General features: G+C 38.8%; 1 protein-coding gene across 1 annotated transcript; it reads left to right on the top strand.

The window, feature by feature from the left end:
- The first annotated feature begins 2083 nt into the window (after positions 1 to 2083).
- LOC128632762 (uncharacterized) lies at positions 2084 to 4303 on the top strand. The gene is made up of 3 exons (XM_053679968.1): positions 2084 to 2579; positions 2796 to 3536; positions 3637 to 4303. Exons 1-2 carry the CDS (start codon positions 2225 to 2227, stop codon positions 3293 to 3295), a joined length of 855 nt encoding a protein of 284 aa, XP_053535943.1. The 5' UTR covers positions 2084 to 2224; the 3' UTR covers positions 3296 to 3536; positions 3637 to 4303.
- The last annotated feature ends 12201 nt before the right edge of the window (positions 4304 to 16504 follow it).

Raw genomic sequence — 16504 nt, 5'->3', positions numbered from 1 at the left:
GCGTTTCTCCTGCTTTCTAGATAGATTAGAATTTCTGGGATGAAAAACTATCCATGTATAACAACAACAAATGTAAAAACAGGAGTAAACTTGTTGCAGTGTCTCTGTTGTAAAAATCCTTGTATAAAGACAAAAGTGTATATGTCTAGCAATCAGGTCCATGTTCATTGACTTAGAAACTTACAGGTTATCTATATTTCACAAATAAATGCAAAACTGTAACCGGGGTAACATTATTTTTTGTTTGTTTTTAAGAATTTGATAAGCCATGGAGGATAATGCCTTGGGGGTGAGTTGTTTTAACTTCCATAAAGAAATGTTCATATTTCAGCCTCAAAACCTGTTAGATTTTGACAAAACTGTCCATTTCTGCTCACTTACTGTATCAGTGAGACATATTCTGATTTTCTTTTATTATTGACGATTATTGACTTCTTCTTAATTAAAGTTCTTCTTCAATCACTAACTGCCAGGAAATTAAGTGGCAGGATGGTATGATCCTTCTGTGACGTTTTGTGTTTTTGATAGGAACAAACACACTTTAGGAGAGAAACTGAGGAACTTTAAGCTCTGCAGTTCTGATGTTAAGTTTGTCAGGCTTCTGGTCGTTGGTGAAGTTGGAGCAAGAAAGTCCAGCTTTATAAATTCAGTCAATAATGCTTTCCAAGAGCGAATCACCTGTGGGGCTCTTGTTCATGCAACATCTGGAACCAGTTTCACAAAAATTGTACGTACAACTTCAACATATTCACTGGTCTGATTTCTTAATGCAGACAGATAAACCAGTTTGATTTAAACTAAGGTCATTTTCACACTTCCAGACAAAAGTTTTCAAGCTCAGGACTGGTTCAGAGATACAATAAAAAAGTCGGTCTATGGCTCACTTCAGCCGAACATTGGAGTGGTCTAATGACATGCCTTTAAATTTTTTTTTAAAACATCCTAAAAGCCTTAGTGTGTGGACCTCAGCTCTTAATGAGGCACAGCACTGTACAGTTCAACATTGTGTTTAATATGGAATTTGATCCTGAGTCAGAATCATATACAATCTGTGTCTTTTTCTTACAGTACAAAACCCATCATATCAAGGGGAAGGATGGCTCCTGTTTACCTTTTGTGTTCAATAACATCATGGGACTTGAATCTGCCGATGGACAAGACGCACATGTAAAGGACATCATCACAGCCTTAAAGGGGTTTCTTGAGGAAGGATATAAAGTGAGGGGAACATTTTACTCTCACAATATGACACAAAACAGTTATTTTTAGCATTGTTACGGTATATAATGTTAATATATATGATGTTAGAATACTGTTCATGTAGTCAGTCTTCATAGTACAGCTGTAGTTCTGTAGTAACTTACACTGATTTTTGCATAGTAAAACATCTGTAATATTTATTCTTTCACCAATTTGCAGTTTAATCCTGCTAATCCCGTGTCTGAGAATGACTCCAACTACAAAACAAATCCCAAAGTTTAGGATCAAACCTTCTGCTTGGTCAACATTCTATCTGCAAGCACAGTGTCACTCGTAGACCAAAAGCTTATTCAAAAGATGAAACTGATCTGTGAGGTGGCTTCAGATTATAGTAAGTCCTGTTATTATAGTTTAGAATCATCTCAAAATGTTTTTTATATATTGGCACAATTATTCCCCAAAAACATACCACTGTGTTTGATTTGGTCCGAAGGTGTTGATTGTTTTTCTATAACAGCAGCCCTGACTGTAGTTCTGACTACAAAGCAAATCACAAGTTTAGATTAATCCGTTCGTTCTAATAGTTTCTATAGTAACAACTCACACAGGGACTTTTATTTGTTCTATGGAAGGAGTCTCCAGTTTCAACACTGTAACAGTCAGAGGTAAAGCTGCAACAGAGTTTTATGATCTTCAGGACAGAGGAGATTATGATTAGTGGTTTCTCAGGAACACGGCAAGCTGTGATTTTTATCTTATTAACATCAGGGGAGAAAATAAAGAGAGAGGCTCGTTAGAGAAACTGTTTATAGCTGCTAGAGCAGAAGCGATAACAGAAGATAACTTCTATCATGGATGTTCCACAAAACTAAATCACCATCAGCAGCCCCTTAACTGACTACGAGATCCCCATTGCACAGCAAGAGGGCACCGAACGAGGCGAAGTTACCAAATCTCTGCGAATTACTGATGAACCAATGGAAACACTCCCTGAGAGACCAACCCCAGAGCCCCGCCCCGCTCCATGCTCACTCAAGAAGAGTGGTCACGTGTGGATGCCACGGCAACCTTGAGGAGGCCCCGCACACCTCACGACTCGAGCAGCGAGAGGGTCCAGCTCCACGAGACCAGCACTGTGAGACGACGGCCAAAAGTAATAGTGCCTACTCAGACTGATGATGCGACAGATGCTGCTATTCGTGTAAGACCTGTATCAGAGGTGGAACATGTATATCGGGAAAGTGATATGAGTGAGGATTTCTGGCGAGCGCTGAAGCCTCCAGTTTCCCCCAAACCATCTCTGGGCCTCAGGAAGCCTGAGACTTCCACCCCAACCAGGAGAGTCCCACTTCCAGGACCGGAGAACCAACACAGCACAGGTATTGCTAAATTACCATGGATAATAATTCCCGAGAAATGGCTAAACCAGCCTTAAAGACATGCTGAAAGAGCAGAAATTACGTCTCATTATGTGAATTTTTTTCATTCCTAGTCTTTAAAATATTTTGTCGGGTTTATGATTCTTTCGAATTAGATTATATACCTTATATATATATATATTCATAATTTTTTCTCTGATGGTTTTGCCTCTTTAGTGGAGGGCAAAAGAGTTCCACAGCCTGTGTCTCCAAAGCCAAGCCCTCCTCCTACACTTCCTAAACCAATCAAAATGAAGCCCTTACCAACACACACACTTACCCCACCCAGTTACCTAAACACACACCCACACTCTCCCATTCTCCCCGAGCAAGTGGATCATTCTATACTCAGTCCATCAACCCCGACCCCCAAACCAGCAGAATCTCACACTTTGTCCCCACGACCTTTGACATCTCCCGCTCAGAGCCCCCAAACCCCCCAAACTCCTTCTACCCCTGGGTGCAGCTCTGCCCCAGTCAAACCCCCGAGATCTTCCATGGCAGGGCTGTCAGTGGACATTCCCAGCCCTTTTGAGGCAGAGCCAGGAGAGGTGGAAAAACACAACGAGGATGACGAGGAAAAGAGACAAAGGAAAGAGATAGCAGTGATTAAGGGGCAAGAGATGGGAACTTCCAGCGAGGTTCAAAGCTCACAGAGGGATCAGAGCAGGTGCTGATGAGGCGGAGGAAAGTGGGTGTGGCCAGACAGATGCAGATCGAAGGAGACGTCGAAAGCACAACAGAAGATGGCATTGTAACTGCAGATGAAATTCGACAGAGGGCGCCAAATGTCAGCGGAACGGATGAAGGCAGAATTCATGGAGAAGAAGAAATAAACCAGCTAAGGCTGGACGAGACCAGTGCCTCCTTAGCTGCAGCACTGGAGGTTGTAGAGGAAAGGATCATGACCGAAGACAAGTATTTTTTAATTCATGATTAAATATTACAATGAATAAATATTTGTTGATACTAATTAAAATGAATAAATATTTTCAAATCCCACCTTGTGTTTTAAAAGCACAGTCAACATTCTTGATGATATTGGAAGCATGTTCGATGACCTCGCTGACCAGTTGGATGCCATGCTGGATTAAAAAAGAAAAAAGAAAAAAAAAGCACAAAATAAATTGTAAACAGAAAAGCACAGCATCGTCTTCATCTGAGTGCCTAATCTGTTTAAAGCCACGCTTCAATGAATAAACGAATAAACACCGATTTGTTGAGCTTATCAAGGATTTTTTTTTTTAAAAAGGACCTACTGGAAGGCAGAGATCTTGGGTTTAAAACGTTAAATCCCTGAAACATTGACGTTTGGTGAAGGTTTTGGAGCCAGGATGTACGGACTGTTCTCATGCTGCTTCCAGAGATAAGCACAATTAAATGCTAACAAACTATTTAAACATTGTTAAGGTCAAGAAATGCTAGCAATGTGTCAGAGTGTGTGTGTGTGTGTGTGTGTGTGTGTGTGTGTGTGTGTGTGTGTGTGTGTGTGTGTGTGTGTGTGTGATATTTTTGTTTGGATGTGGGATACACATGGCCGTACCATGTATGGTAACGTTTCTGTCACGAATGGATGTGAACCAGATTTAACATAACTATATATATTTGTATGACTTACCACAGAGTGTTAGAAGGACCATGTGTGCAATGTGTGTGGGGTGGAAAACACATGGTCGTACCAGGTATGGTCACGAATGGATGTGATCCAGATTTAACATAACTATTAATATTTTTATGATCATGACCTTTGATCTAGATATAGAGAGTTAGAATGTGTATCTTTTTGACCTTTGACCTATACCTGTCAAAACTACGGTTACAATATATACCAACTATTTCTCTCTCATGGATGTGAGAGGAAAGATATTGTCTTAGTTTTAGAACTTCATTTTAACATGCGTGTGCATTGATCAGTGATGCAACTCCATCATCTCCCACCAGAAGCGTCTGCAAGCACAAAAAGCTCTTAAATGTGATTAAGCCACAACTTATAAAAAAATGCTGTTGTAGTGAAAATATGGTTACATGCTTAAAGTCTCAAACAATTGTATTGTTTAAAAATGTTTAACTATATTAATAGTTTCCATGGTTAAAATGGATTGAACTGTAAATAATCACAGCAGGGCCGTTTCTAGGCATAGCCAAAATAGGCGGTCGCCTAGGGCGCCACCAGATGGGGGGTGCCGGTGAGCAACCCAACACCCCCACCCAACTCACACACCTACAAGAAAGAGAGGACATTATTATTATTATTATTATTATTATTATTATTATTATTATTATTATTCTCCTCATCTCCTTAAAGTTCCCAATAACTCTAAAAGTTTTTAAATTTGGCACATTGATACTACAGGAAACAAGTAACTGCCACACCACAAATGTCCCACATGAGCCTATAGTTGGCGCTACAGGCCACGCCCAAATTCTACATGATTTTCTCTCTGCTGCATAAGTCCAAAATGTCTGAAAATTTGTATACATGCCTTATTTCTCATGGGGAACAAAAAAGCCTTTGGGACCCAAATTGTCTGCCATGATAGATTTTCCCCAACATTGAAAATTTGTCCAAAACTACAAAAATGTTATCATGTGCCACAGTTCAAATCAATCAGATGTATCGTTCATGTGTGGGATACATGTCTTTCTATAAGGTGATAAGCAATAAGGAATCAAATAAAAATTGGCAGAGCTATTTACATATTGGTGAATTAATAACTATTGCATGTATTTCCTGTACAAAAAATCAATAGAACCTTCGCCTTGGACTTGATCCGTGCCACACACAACGAGGACACTGCAGTATGTTACCATGTGCGATGGCAACCTCATATCTCCAAAAACAATGATAGTTCTTTTAATATCATATTATCTTTGATTATGTTGTGTTTAACAATATCTTTATCATCCACAAGATGGCACAGTTGGTTCCGTGTTTATGCACGCTGTACAGAGTTCCTTTCTCCACTAGTCTAACAGGTTCAAACTAGTTTGGCACACGCGCGAAAGTTTCAATTTGGCAGCTTCTCTGTAAGGGAGTTATACAGAATCACCTGGTCTTTGTTTCTTTTGTTTTTTTTCTTTGTGTGGCATTGTTGTGCGTTCATACCTCAATAATTAACAACTATTGTAAAAAGCACTAAGCAGTGCTAAAGCATAGCTTGCACACCTTTTGTAACCTGACAACAATTGTTCACAGTGGCAGCTTCGGTCTGTTTAACCCTCCTGTTACCCTCAAATCTGATAACATTTCCCCCCACTTTGATCCCAGTGATTTAAACCTCCAGAATATGATTTTTTGTTGTTGTTTTTACAAATGTTTATGTCTCAGGTAATTTATGTGTTATATGTTTATCCTGAGTTTATATGTTTCTCTTGTATTTGTTTACTCCTGTGTTTATATGTTTCTGTAAAGCTGCTTTGAAACAATGTCCATTGTTAAAAATGCTATACAAATAAAATTGAATTTAACTGAATTGTGTCTTTGTTGACTACTTAAATGGCCCTTTATTAATCCATCTTGCATTCCACATGCTGACGGTTTCCAGTGCCAAAGGATGCAAAGCAACCCCAGAGCCACAACCATGCTTGACTGTGGACAGAGTGTTCTTTCTTCGTTCTTCTTCCTCCAGACAGGTGCAACTAATGAAGCCCTTGATTTGTTTAGCATCAGGTGTGCTTGAGACAACACCTGTTTTGCATATTTGTGCTTTTGTGAGGGATTCTATTCAGGGTGAATAATTTCAAAACTGGAGAAATTATTGCATTTTTGCTTTTTCAGTTGAATTTGGGGAAATACAGCTGAAAGTCTGTACATTTTGACAATAAACCTGATTTGTAATGGGGGTGAATAATTTTGATTGCGACCGAATGAATACACACACACACACACACACACACACAATATATATATATATATATATATATATATATATATATATATATATATATATATATATATATATATAAAGCTTGGTAATGAAAAAGGAGTAAATTCAGAATGTTGCCAGAATGTTGTTACTGAAAAACAAGAAGGTTAACTAAGCAAAGTTTTTGATTAGAAAGAGAGGTATACTCTGACAAAGTAGGGCTTTCAGGAAAAACATTACTTGGACCTTGATGATCGCCACTTCCACATATGATGATGATGATGATGATTATTATTATTATTATTAGTAGTAGTAGTATAATTGGAGGTGATGGTGTTGACGCTTGTCTTATGGTTAAAGCTTTAATTTTGAAAGGCAGTTAAGCTATCTGAGGTTGAAAAATGAATTCAGAGAGACAGAGAAAGGCAGTGAGGGTAAGACAGGTGCTAATGGGCAGAAAACTGTAAATATTAAATAATAAGAGAACGACAGAAAAGGGGAGAAAGCGAGAGAAACACTCACGCTTTTTCATTATTTATTTCCTGCCTGTCATTTTTTTTTTCCACACTGCGCATATTGATGTGAGGAGAGCTGTGTGTGTGTGAAATGTGTGTCAGAATCATTTCCTGACGAAGAAGACGAGCTGATGCAGTGTAACAGACTGAGCATCGCAATCACACACACACACACACACACACACACACACACACACACACACACACACACACACACACACACACACACACACACACACACACACACACACACACACACAAACACACAGACACAAACACATACACACATACACACTTAAGGTTACAAGAAGAAGAAGAGGAGGAAGAAGAGGAGGAAGAAGAGGAAGAAGAAGAAGAGAAAGAAGAAAAGAGGAAGAGAGGAAGAGGAAGAAGAAGAAGAAAAGAGGAAGAAGAAAAAGAAGAGGAAGAAGAGTTAGAAGAAGACGAAGTAGAAGAAGAAGAGGAAGAAGAGGAAGAAGAAGAAGCGGAAGAAGAAGAAGCGGAAGAGGAAGACAAAGAAGAAGCAGAAGAGGAAGTAAAACAGGAAGAAGAAGAGGAAGTTGAATATAATGAAGAATGGCGATCATTGGGGTCCAAGCACTATTTTGCAATAACCATCACCTTCTGTTTCTGATAAACAACTTTGCCTCTACAGGTGTTGTTGTGAACCTTGTTGTTTTTCAGTAACTATACAAATATATTTACAACTTTTACTTGAGACCAGAATTGTTTTTTTTTTTAAAAGGGAACAGGGATACTGCATTGATGTGCTAATTACTCAGCGCTGCACTGGAAGGTTTGTGTTACACAGTTAATTGAACACTATATTCTAAATGTACACTATTATAAATAAACAGTATTGTGTTGCCCTTGTACAGGAAGTGTGTGTGGCAGCGGGGCATGGTCAAGCGTCGGCTGTGGATGGAGAGGAGGCAGGTAACGCAGGATGATTCTCACCTGTATCTTATTACCCCAAGATCACTTGTGTGAGCCTTTAGGAGCTTCCATAACCAGCAACAGAAAAAAGAGCATGTGAGATAGCTGAACACACACACACACACACACACACACACACACACACACACACACACACACACAGACAATTCAATTGTATGTGCATAGTGCTTTTTACAATGGTCATTGTCTCAAAGGGACTGTTAGGACTGTGCTTAGCATAACAGAAAGTCTAGTCATGGTAAGCTTGAGTAAACAAATATGTTTTAAGCCTAGACTTGAACACTGAGACTGTGTCTGAGTCCCGAACACTAATTGGATGGCTGTTCCATAACTGTGGGGCTCTATAAGAGAAAGCTCTTCCCCCTGCTGTAGCCTTGGCTATTCGAGGTACCGTCAAATAGCCTGCTTCTTTTGATCTAAATAGGCATGGCGGATCATAGAAAACCAAATGGTTGCTTAGATACTATGGCACGAGACCATTTAGTTCATAATAGTATTTTATAATCAATGTGAGATTTCACTGGGAGCCACTGCAGAGTTGATAAGACCGGGGTGATGTGGTAGTATCATCTGGTTCTAGTTAGGATGCTAGCAGCTGCATTCTGGACTAACTGGAGTTTGTTTATGCTCCTACTGGAATATCCGGACAGTAAGGCATTACAATAATCTAGTCTAGAGGAGATAAAAGCATGAACCAATATTTCTGCATCATGTAGAGATAATATATTTCTTATCTTAGAAATATTTCTGAGATGAAAGAAGACTATCCTAGTAATATTATCTACATGAGCATCAAATGATAGACTGTAGTCAATAATCACTACAAGGTCTTTTACTGCTGTACATGACGAAATGGAAAGTCCATCCAGATGTTGAGACAAACCTTGAACAGAAGAACATGTTTGTGCCTCTGTAAGCAGATAAACATTCGGTACTGATCTCAGTGACATGACATGGATTTCTTAGGCATTATCCTCACATGAGAATGAAACAGAATAATAACAAAGTTATTACAAAATAAAAATTAGTAATTTCCCTCACATTTCCCTACATTTTATCATTATAAAATATGATAACTAAAATTCACAGAGAAATTACAATGCTGTGAATACATCAGAACTTCAGAATCCTTTCACAGTTCAACTGAATTCAACATCATACAGTCATAATGAAGGCGCTAAGGCTGTTTTTGTGGATAGAAAGTATTCTGTCATCAAGCAAGCTCATTTAGGGTGAAATGAGAGTCATCATGGTCAAAGGAATATTTACAATAGGTGTGAAATGGATGTCAATGGGTTGTCATCTTTGGTGTCGCTGGGAGCATCTGATACCCAGTCAGGTTGGTTATTATAGGGATAGTAATCAGTCTTTGTCAACATCAGTAGTAGTTATATCATACACTTTCTGTCAAACTGTCAATCAAAGTAGTGTGTTTGAAAATTTATGGCCCCTCTCTTTCCCTGACTGACAGGTCTGTAGGTACACTTTAATTTATGACAGGTCTGGGGGGTAACCCTATCCACTGTATCATTGGGTCAATCTGGCTAATTTGTGTCTGGTAGTGGTGGAGAGGGGTGTGTAGGGGGGAATAGTCCCCCTCCCAACAAAAGGTGTTTATGTTAATGAGTTTGGTTTTTTGGTTTGGGTGAAATACGTCTGAAAAGAAATAATCTTTTAATATGGGCATGTGTTTGTATTACTGTGTGGGGTTATTTCGTTTGTGTAAACACATTGTAGGAAAAGCATTATGAATGAAATGTGTGCATATATGAGTAGAATATTTGTTTTGTGAAATAAATAAAAACAAATGTTGATTACGTTTAGGGAGGCTGGTCTGCCTTTGAATAAAAAAGTTTAGGAGGTAAAGCGTTTTTTTGAAAAAAAAAAAAAAGAAAAGAAAAAGAAAAAAGAATCTGTTTAAAAGAATCGTGTGAATTACATACCTTCTAAAACATAAACCTTTAGGAACTAAAAAGATTAAAAGAGTTGTTTACAAAGAAATCCATATTACATGTCTTCCAAAAAAAAAAACAAAAAAAAAAACACATAAAACCTTTAGAAGGTAAAAATGTTTAAAAGAGTTGTTTAAAAAGAATAGTGCGTATTACATGACTTCTAAACAAAGATCCTTACGAGGTAAAAAGTTAAAGTGGTGGATAAAAGAATCTCCGTAATGTTTTAAACTAGGAGATAAGGTTTTTTTTTCCCCCAGAGGTGCATTCCATTCGCTGTGTGAAGCGTTAATGAAAGTTAAACCGAACCCACCTCACTCTCTCGCTAAACCCCGCCCACATATGTGTTTTCAGACACTCCTCTCTCTCTCTCTCTCTCTCTCTCTCTCTCTCTCTCTCTCTCTCAACATGCCCATACAAGTGTTTTCAAGTATTTGAATAAACATTTACTGAAATAAAACCCCTGAAACAGATAAACCATCAATATGGCCAAAGAAATGTAAAAAAATGTTTTTACATACATTCTAAACATAAACCTTTAGGAGGGAAAACGTTTAAAAGTGCAGTTTAAAAGTGCATTTTGTTTCAACTATAAACAAGATTTTGGAAAATGGTTCGCCAACGAGGATACTTACACAGAACTGCCGTTAAATACATACGATTTTGTCTATGCTTTGACAACCCATGTCCCCACTGGCTGACACTCAAGTCGTGTACATTTAGGCCCTCTGTAACACTGTTTGATCTGAATGTGTGATCTTTCCTGGAAGTTGTCTGTCTGTGTGTGAGAGAGACATGTGATTTCTGGGGGTTTTGCTGACCAGAATGCTTACAAATGTGTTTATGTTAACGAATTAAGGAGAGAGTCGTGCGTCTCAGTACTTAAATAATGGTTAAGAAGTTGTAGTTAAAACACAGTAGAATCTCTGCAACTTTCTGTTACAATGTCTGCTCCGAGAAATCCTTATACCCCTAGAGGAATGCTGTGTATTCACCAACAAGAGGACGTGTTGAAATGAGAGAGCACCTGACTTCTGCTCCAAGAAAAAAACCAAGATGTTACTTTGGCTATTTATTCATGAAGATATTGTAAAGACGTTGTTGTTTAACCCTGAGCAGGGCGCCAACAACTCCAAAGATCGTGTCTTAAGGCCGAGGGTTTTTTTAGGAGGTAGAAAGACATTTAAAGATGATGTTTTAAAAGAAATGGGTGTTTCATCCATAATGGTAAAAAAGAAAAAATGGTTGTACTGCAATGTGAAATAAATCGGTGCAGACACACTGAGTACATTTCTGTTCCACAGTCTATAAGGATCCCCACCATTAATGTAGTGTGAAAAATGTACATACTCCCCCGTGACTACATTAGTTAAGGTTTAAACATTTTTATTTTGTGATGGCAGAAAGACACAACTGTTGTACATTTGGTATCTGGTGATTTTAGAATTAGACCCCAACTGTCAAATATGTTTTGACATAGAATGTGAATTGCTCTGTCAGGCAAAGAGCACGATGGTATGGAAAGAGTATGATGAGGTGATCTAATGCTTAGGAGTTCTACAGTACTTTGACTTGGGAACATTCCAACATGGCCCTCAGAGAGGCATTATCTAAAGTACGTATATATAATATACATCAGATCACCGGTATGTTTTTACCCACTCCTGATCTGGAGTCAAAATGATTACTGTTTATTTCCTTGTATGAGTTTATGACAGTGAGTAGTCATATACACTATAAGCCAGAGTTATAGAAACAGGAGAGTTAGTTGTAAAGGTTTCAAAATATTTTAACAGTTGAGGCATATTTCAACAGAACAGAATAATAGACATTTAGTGTAAACTAGGGTAAAAAAAATTCTCAAACATATCGGTGAAAATATTTTTCCATTTTAAAGGCATCATATTAGAAATGATAGTACAGTCTTTGTTGATAAGTTACAAACTCATACTTTATAACAAGTTATTTAGGAGCATCTGAATCTGGCAAATAACTTTTATTCCATTTAGGCATGCAATAAAAGTTAATAAACAAATTAGGAAGAAATGACTTGTACACTACTGCTGTGGATATTAAGTCAAACCATTTTGTTCAAACTTCAGTGTGATCCATAGAGTAGCAGAAACTTATGGCACCTTATGAATACCATGTGAGGGATTAAGTTGACTAGTCGCTTACAGTTACAAAGACATGTCCTTGTGCAGAATCACTTTCGCACCAGCATTGCCCATTGACATGTCTTCTACCATGTCAACATATAAGAAAAGGCAAAAAGTAATATGAGATGTATAAGAATATATTTTATCAAATATAAGACATTATAATGAAAAAACATAATATTTTTTAACAAGGTCTTACAATCAGCCCTCTTAAGTGTAAGAGCGTTATCAGCATTGTACGGCAGTTGGGAGAGTAGTTAGCTTTCAGATGTCAGATGAAAGATAACTTTTTGAGTCACAGTGCCAAACTACTGGCAGAATATTTTGATCCTTCTTTTTTCAGCATGAAGGACTGGCATTTATTTAATAGACAGATGGCACAGCCGTATACTTGGTCAGAGGATTTAGAATTTTTTTAAAGAAAGGTTTGTTGTTTTTGTTCTTTTATCATAGCTTCAGTTTGTATACTTACTTTGGTTAGTGTCTTAAATTGTTTTATTAGGTGGTGACAGATTTGGCTAACAGGGAATGATGATAGGTGAAGATTAAGTTCATATGCATGTACAAAATAAAACTGTCTATATGTATATTTGTCTGCTATGTATCTGTTTAAGCAGTACTTTAATAGCAATTTATAGCCCATTAACTAATTCATAGACCCCCTTTCTACCTTTTCAACTTCATTATACATGTTTCTTTTCAAGCTGTGTGTGCAGAAATTGCAAATCATTAGTCTGAAGGTTAAGGGATCCTTAGACTTTTGCTTCTTCAGCATCAAAAAAGTCTAAACAAAGACTAAACTCAGAAACAATATAACTGTCTGGTTGTGATCAGAATAAAAAGCAAAGTGAAAGGTGACTTAATTCTCAAAGCGCTAAATGAGATTTCTCTATGCTCTGTATGACCTTTCTACAGTATATGACATTAAGTCCTAGTTTCCAGCCATCATTACAGCACGGGAGAGGAAATCTTTGTTCATCGGATGTGTGATGTACATCTAGACAATCTGATAACAAACTACACACAACATTCATGTTGAGAAAATTCAGCTTGCTCTTTGTTCCAAAATAACATTGGACCAGATCCATAGTTTATATAATCTGCTCACACGTATTTAATCTTTATTACGAGTACTGAACAAGTTAGAGGAAGAGAACATGTAGGTTTACTGTTCATTGGAACTTTATTGTTTATTTGGATCTGTCTTGATTCATTTTCATATTTAAAAAAAAAAATTTATTTCATTATTATTTTTTTATGAAGTACCTTCAACCTAGGAGAGTCTTTCATCTAATAATAACGTATGAATGTAGGAACATGGATTTTCACCATGCGCTCCACCAGCACCCTAGTTGAAAAGCAGATTCTTTTTTTTTTTTTTTTTTTAAATGCTTTACCTCATAAACTTTTTTATTCAAAGGCAGACCAGCCTCCCTAAACGTAATCAACATTTGTTTTCATTTATTTCACAAAACAAATAGTCTACTCATATATGTACACATTTCATTCATAATGCTTTTCTAACAATGTGTTTACACAAATTAAATAACCCCACAAAGTAATACAAACACATGCCCACATTAAAACATTATTTCTTTTCAGACGTATTTCACCCAAACCAAAAAAACAAACTCATTAACATAAGCACCTTTTGTTGGGAGGGGGACTATTCCCCCCTACACACCCCTCTCCACCACTACCAGACACAAATTAGCCAGATTGACCCACTGATACAGTGGAAAGGGTTACCCCCCAGACCTGTCATAAATTAAAGTGTACCTACAGACCTGTCAGTCAGGGAAAGAGAGGGGCCATAAATTTTCAAACACACTACTTTGATTGACAGTTTGACAGAAAGTGTATGATATAACTACTATCAGTGTTTGGCCATTAGTGATTTCAATGAGCATGAGAGATGTCGGGGTGTAGTGCATCGTGTGTGGGTGTGTATATGCAGGTCATTGCTCACGAGCATAGGTCCTCCTAGAGGCCTCTTGATAGAGAATCACTTTCTAGTCCTCCTGTCAAAGTCCCGTCTTCTCCAGCCCAGTGCTCGGCTCTGGCAGCCTCCTGCAGTGGCTCGCATGCATCCACATGGCTCTCTGGCTGGCCTTTACCATGTAGCGAGTGACAAAAAGGATCTCGAATGGCCCAGGTGGAGCAATGGCTTGCTCCACCTGGTCCTGCGGAAGTCCTTGATCATGATCCACTCTCCAGGCTTCAGAGCATGCAGTAGAACCATGGCTAGAGCTGGAAATGCCGCTTTTACCCGCTTGTGGCTAGAGTGCAGAGCAGAGGACAAGGTTGAACAATAATTTAACATTACATCATCACATGCTGCAGCGTCGGGAAGAGGAGCGGTCACAGGTCCAATTCCTGTGTGGGGGTCTCCCAAACAGTATCCTAAAGGGGCTAAGCCCATCCTAAGCCTGTTTCAGAACAGCATTTGCTCAATCTTTTTTAGTGTACCATTTTCTCTCTCTACCACCCCACCACTAGCTGGATGATATGCACAGTGCTGCTTTAATTCAATACCCAAAAATATTCACCCACCTACTTAAAGGTGGCTCACAAAAAAAGTGTGCCATTATCACTGGAGATTATCATCATCATCACTACCGCATCTGAGTCCTGTTTGGACGTAGGGACGTGGCCTTCTCTACCTTCAAACCACAACCCATGTTATTGAGGTGCAGAATCAGTGTAAACAAGTTTTTATTTATTTTTTTTAAAAGAGTAATTAGATAATGCAATGCTTTATCACAGCTATCATTCCCCCTTTTGACTCATGGGACCTGCCATGTGTCAACTTTGAAGACAAGGACAGCCCTGGGGGCATTGCCAAACTCTGTCAACAATCATGCAGGCTGCTTTGCACCACACAGCCTTTTCCTCATCCGCGTAGCCCGTAATTGGAGGTCTGAAAGCTGTAAAGGAGTGATTATTTTGTTTTGAGTTTTGGGACTATAGATGTAGCTGCTTGCTTTGCTGCACTGTCTGCTCGAGCATTTCCTAGGAAAACAGAATCTAATTTGTTAGTGTGTGCATCACATTTGCATACTGCAATAGTTTTGGGGAGTAGGACTGCATCCAGCAGCTCAGAGACTAGTTTGTGGTGTGTTCCTGAACTCGTCAGGAAGTTCCTGTGGTTCCAAATAGTCCCCAAATCATGTACTACCTAAAAGGCGTATCTACTGTCTGTGTAGATATTTACTGACTGTCCCTCAGCATGTATTCATGCATCTATGAGGGCATACACCTCAGCTGCTTGTGCTGAAAGGTTTGAGGGGAGACTTCCTGACAGACCATCGTGTGTGCGGTTACTACTACATAGCCCACTCGATTTTTACCTGTCTCTGGGTTACGTGACGCAGACGCATCCACAAAGAGGATCAGATCTGAGTTTTCCAATAGAACATCTTTCAGGTCGACTCTATTAGAGCAGAGTACATTAGTCAGTACAACACAATCATATGGTTCCCCATCTCCCTCTGTTGGAAGAAGAGGAGCTTTCTCAGCTGCTGCTACTGCAAGTAGCACGGGAAACTCTGCAGCAACTGGATCCAACTTATCTGAGAATGAGCTGTCCAACCTGTTGCATGTGTCATCTCTCTGAGCGGTGCTTCTAGACTGGAATAGTTTAGAATGAAAGATCTTTGATATAAACACATACCTAGGATAGAGAGAACTTGTTTCTTCATCAGAGGATTGGGAATCTTCTGGATTGCAGATATTCTACCTGTGGAGAATTTATTTCCCTTTGCAGAAGTGTCATGACCCAAGAAATCTCACTTCTTGTTGTACATACTGTAATTTGGAGAGACTGGCTTTGTATTCCTCTTTGGCAAGATGCTGCAACAATTTAATGGTGTCAGTTTCACAGTGTGCCCTGGAGAAAGTGGTAGAGTTGCTAAGCTGTCCTTTAGCATTTGGTTGTATATCATTAGTGACTCTCAATACCCTTAACACAAGCGAGTGAAAGTGTAAGGACGTCCATCAAATATGGATGCAAACCGAGACTGATCGTCTTTATCATGAGATATATTGGGGGGGGGGGGGGGGGGGGGGGCACATTATCTAAATCTACAACTGAAAACCATTCACTATTTCCTGGAACCTGGCTTAATATAGTGTAAGTATTTGGCACGTCTGGAGCTCCATGTTTGACTGCTGCATTAATCACTTGCAAATCTTGTACAAATCTCCATTCATCAGGTTGTAGGGGTTTTTTTTGCTTCTCTCACTGGAAATATTGGAGTGCACACTGACAAATCAGGGCAGGGAACAATGACCCCTGCCTTCAATAATGAATTGAAATCTGGTCTAATGCCCTCAATAGCTTCTGATTTAAGAGGGTATTGAGATTGTCTGGGCCTAAAGTCAGATTTGGGCATTATCACAACTGGTGGTGCACTTCTAAATCGGGCCTACATCATG

The sequence above is a fragment of the Ictalurus punctatus genome, chromosome 3 (assembly GCF_001660625.3).
Source record: "Ictalurus punctatus breed USDA103 chromosome 3, Coco_2.0, whole genome shotgun sequence".
Classification (NCBI taxonomy): domain Eukaryota; kingdom Metazoa; phylum Chordata; class Actinopteri; order Siluriformes; family Ictaluridae; genus Ictalurus; species Ictalurus punctatus.
The sequence above is the reverse complement of the archived record's forward strand: the minus strand, read 5'-3'. Positions and strand labels throughout refer to the sequence as shown.

Coding starts and splice junctions, on each gene's coding strand:
- LOC128632762 (XM_053679968.1), top strand. CDS start 2,225: ATGCTCACTCAAGAAGAGTGGTCACGTGTGGATGCCACGGCAACCTTG. Junction 2,580..2,795: donor GGAGAACCAACACAGCACAG/GTATTGCTAAAT, acceptor TTGCCTCTTTAG/TGGAGGGCAAAAGAGTTCCA.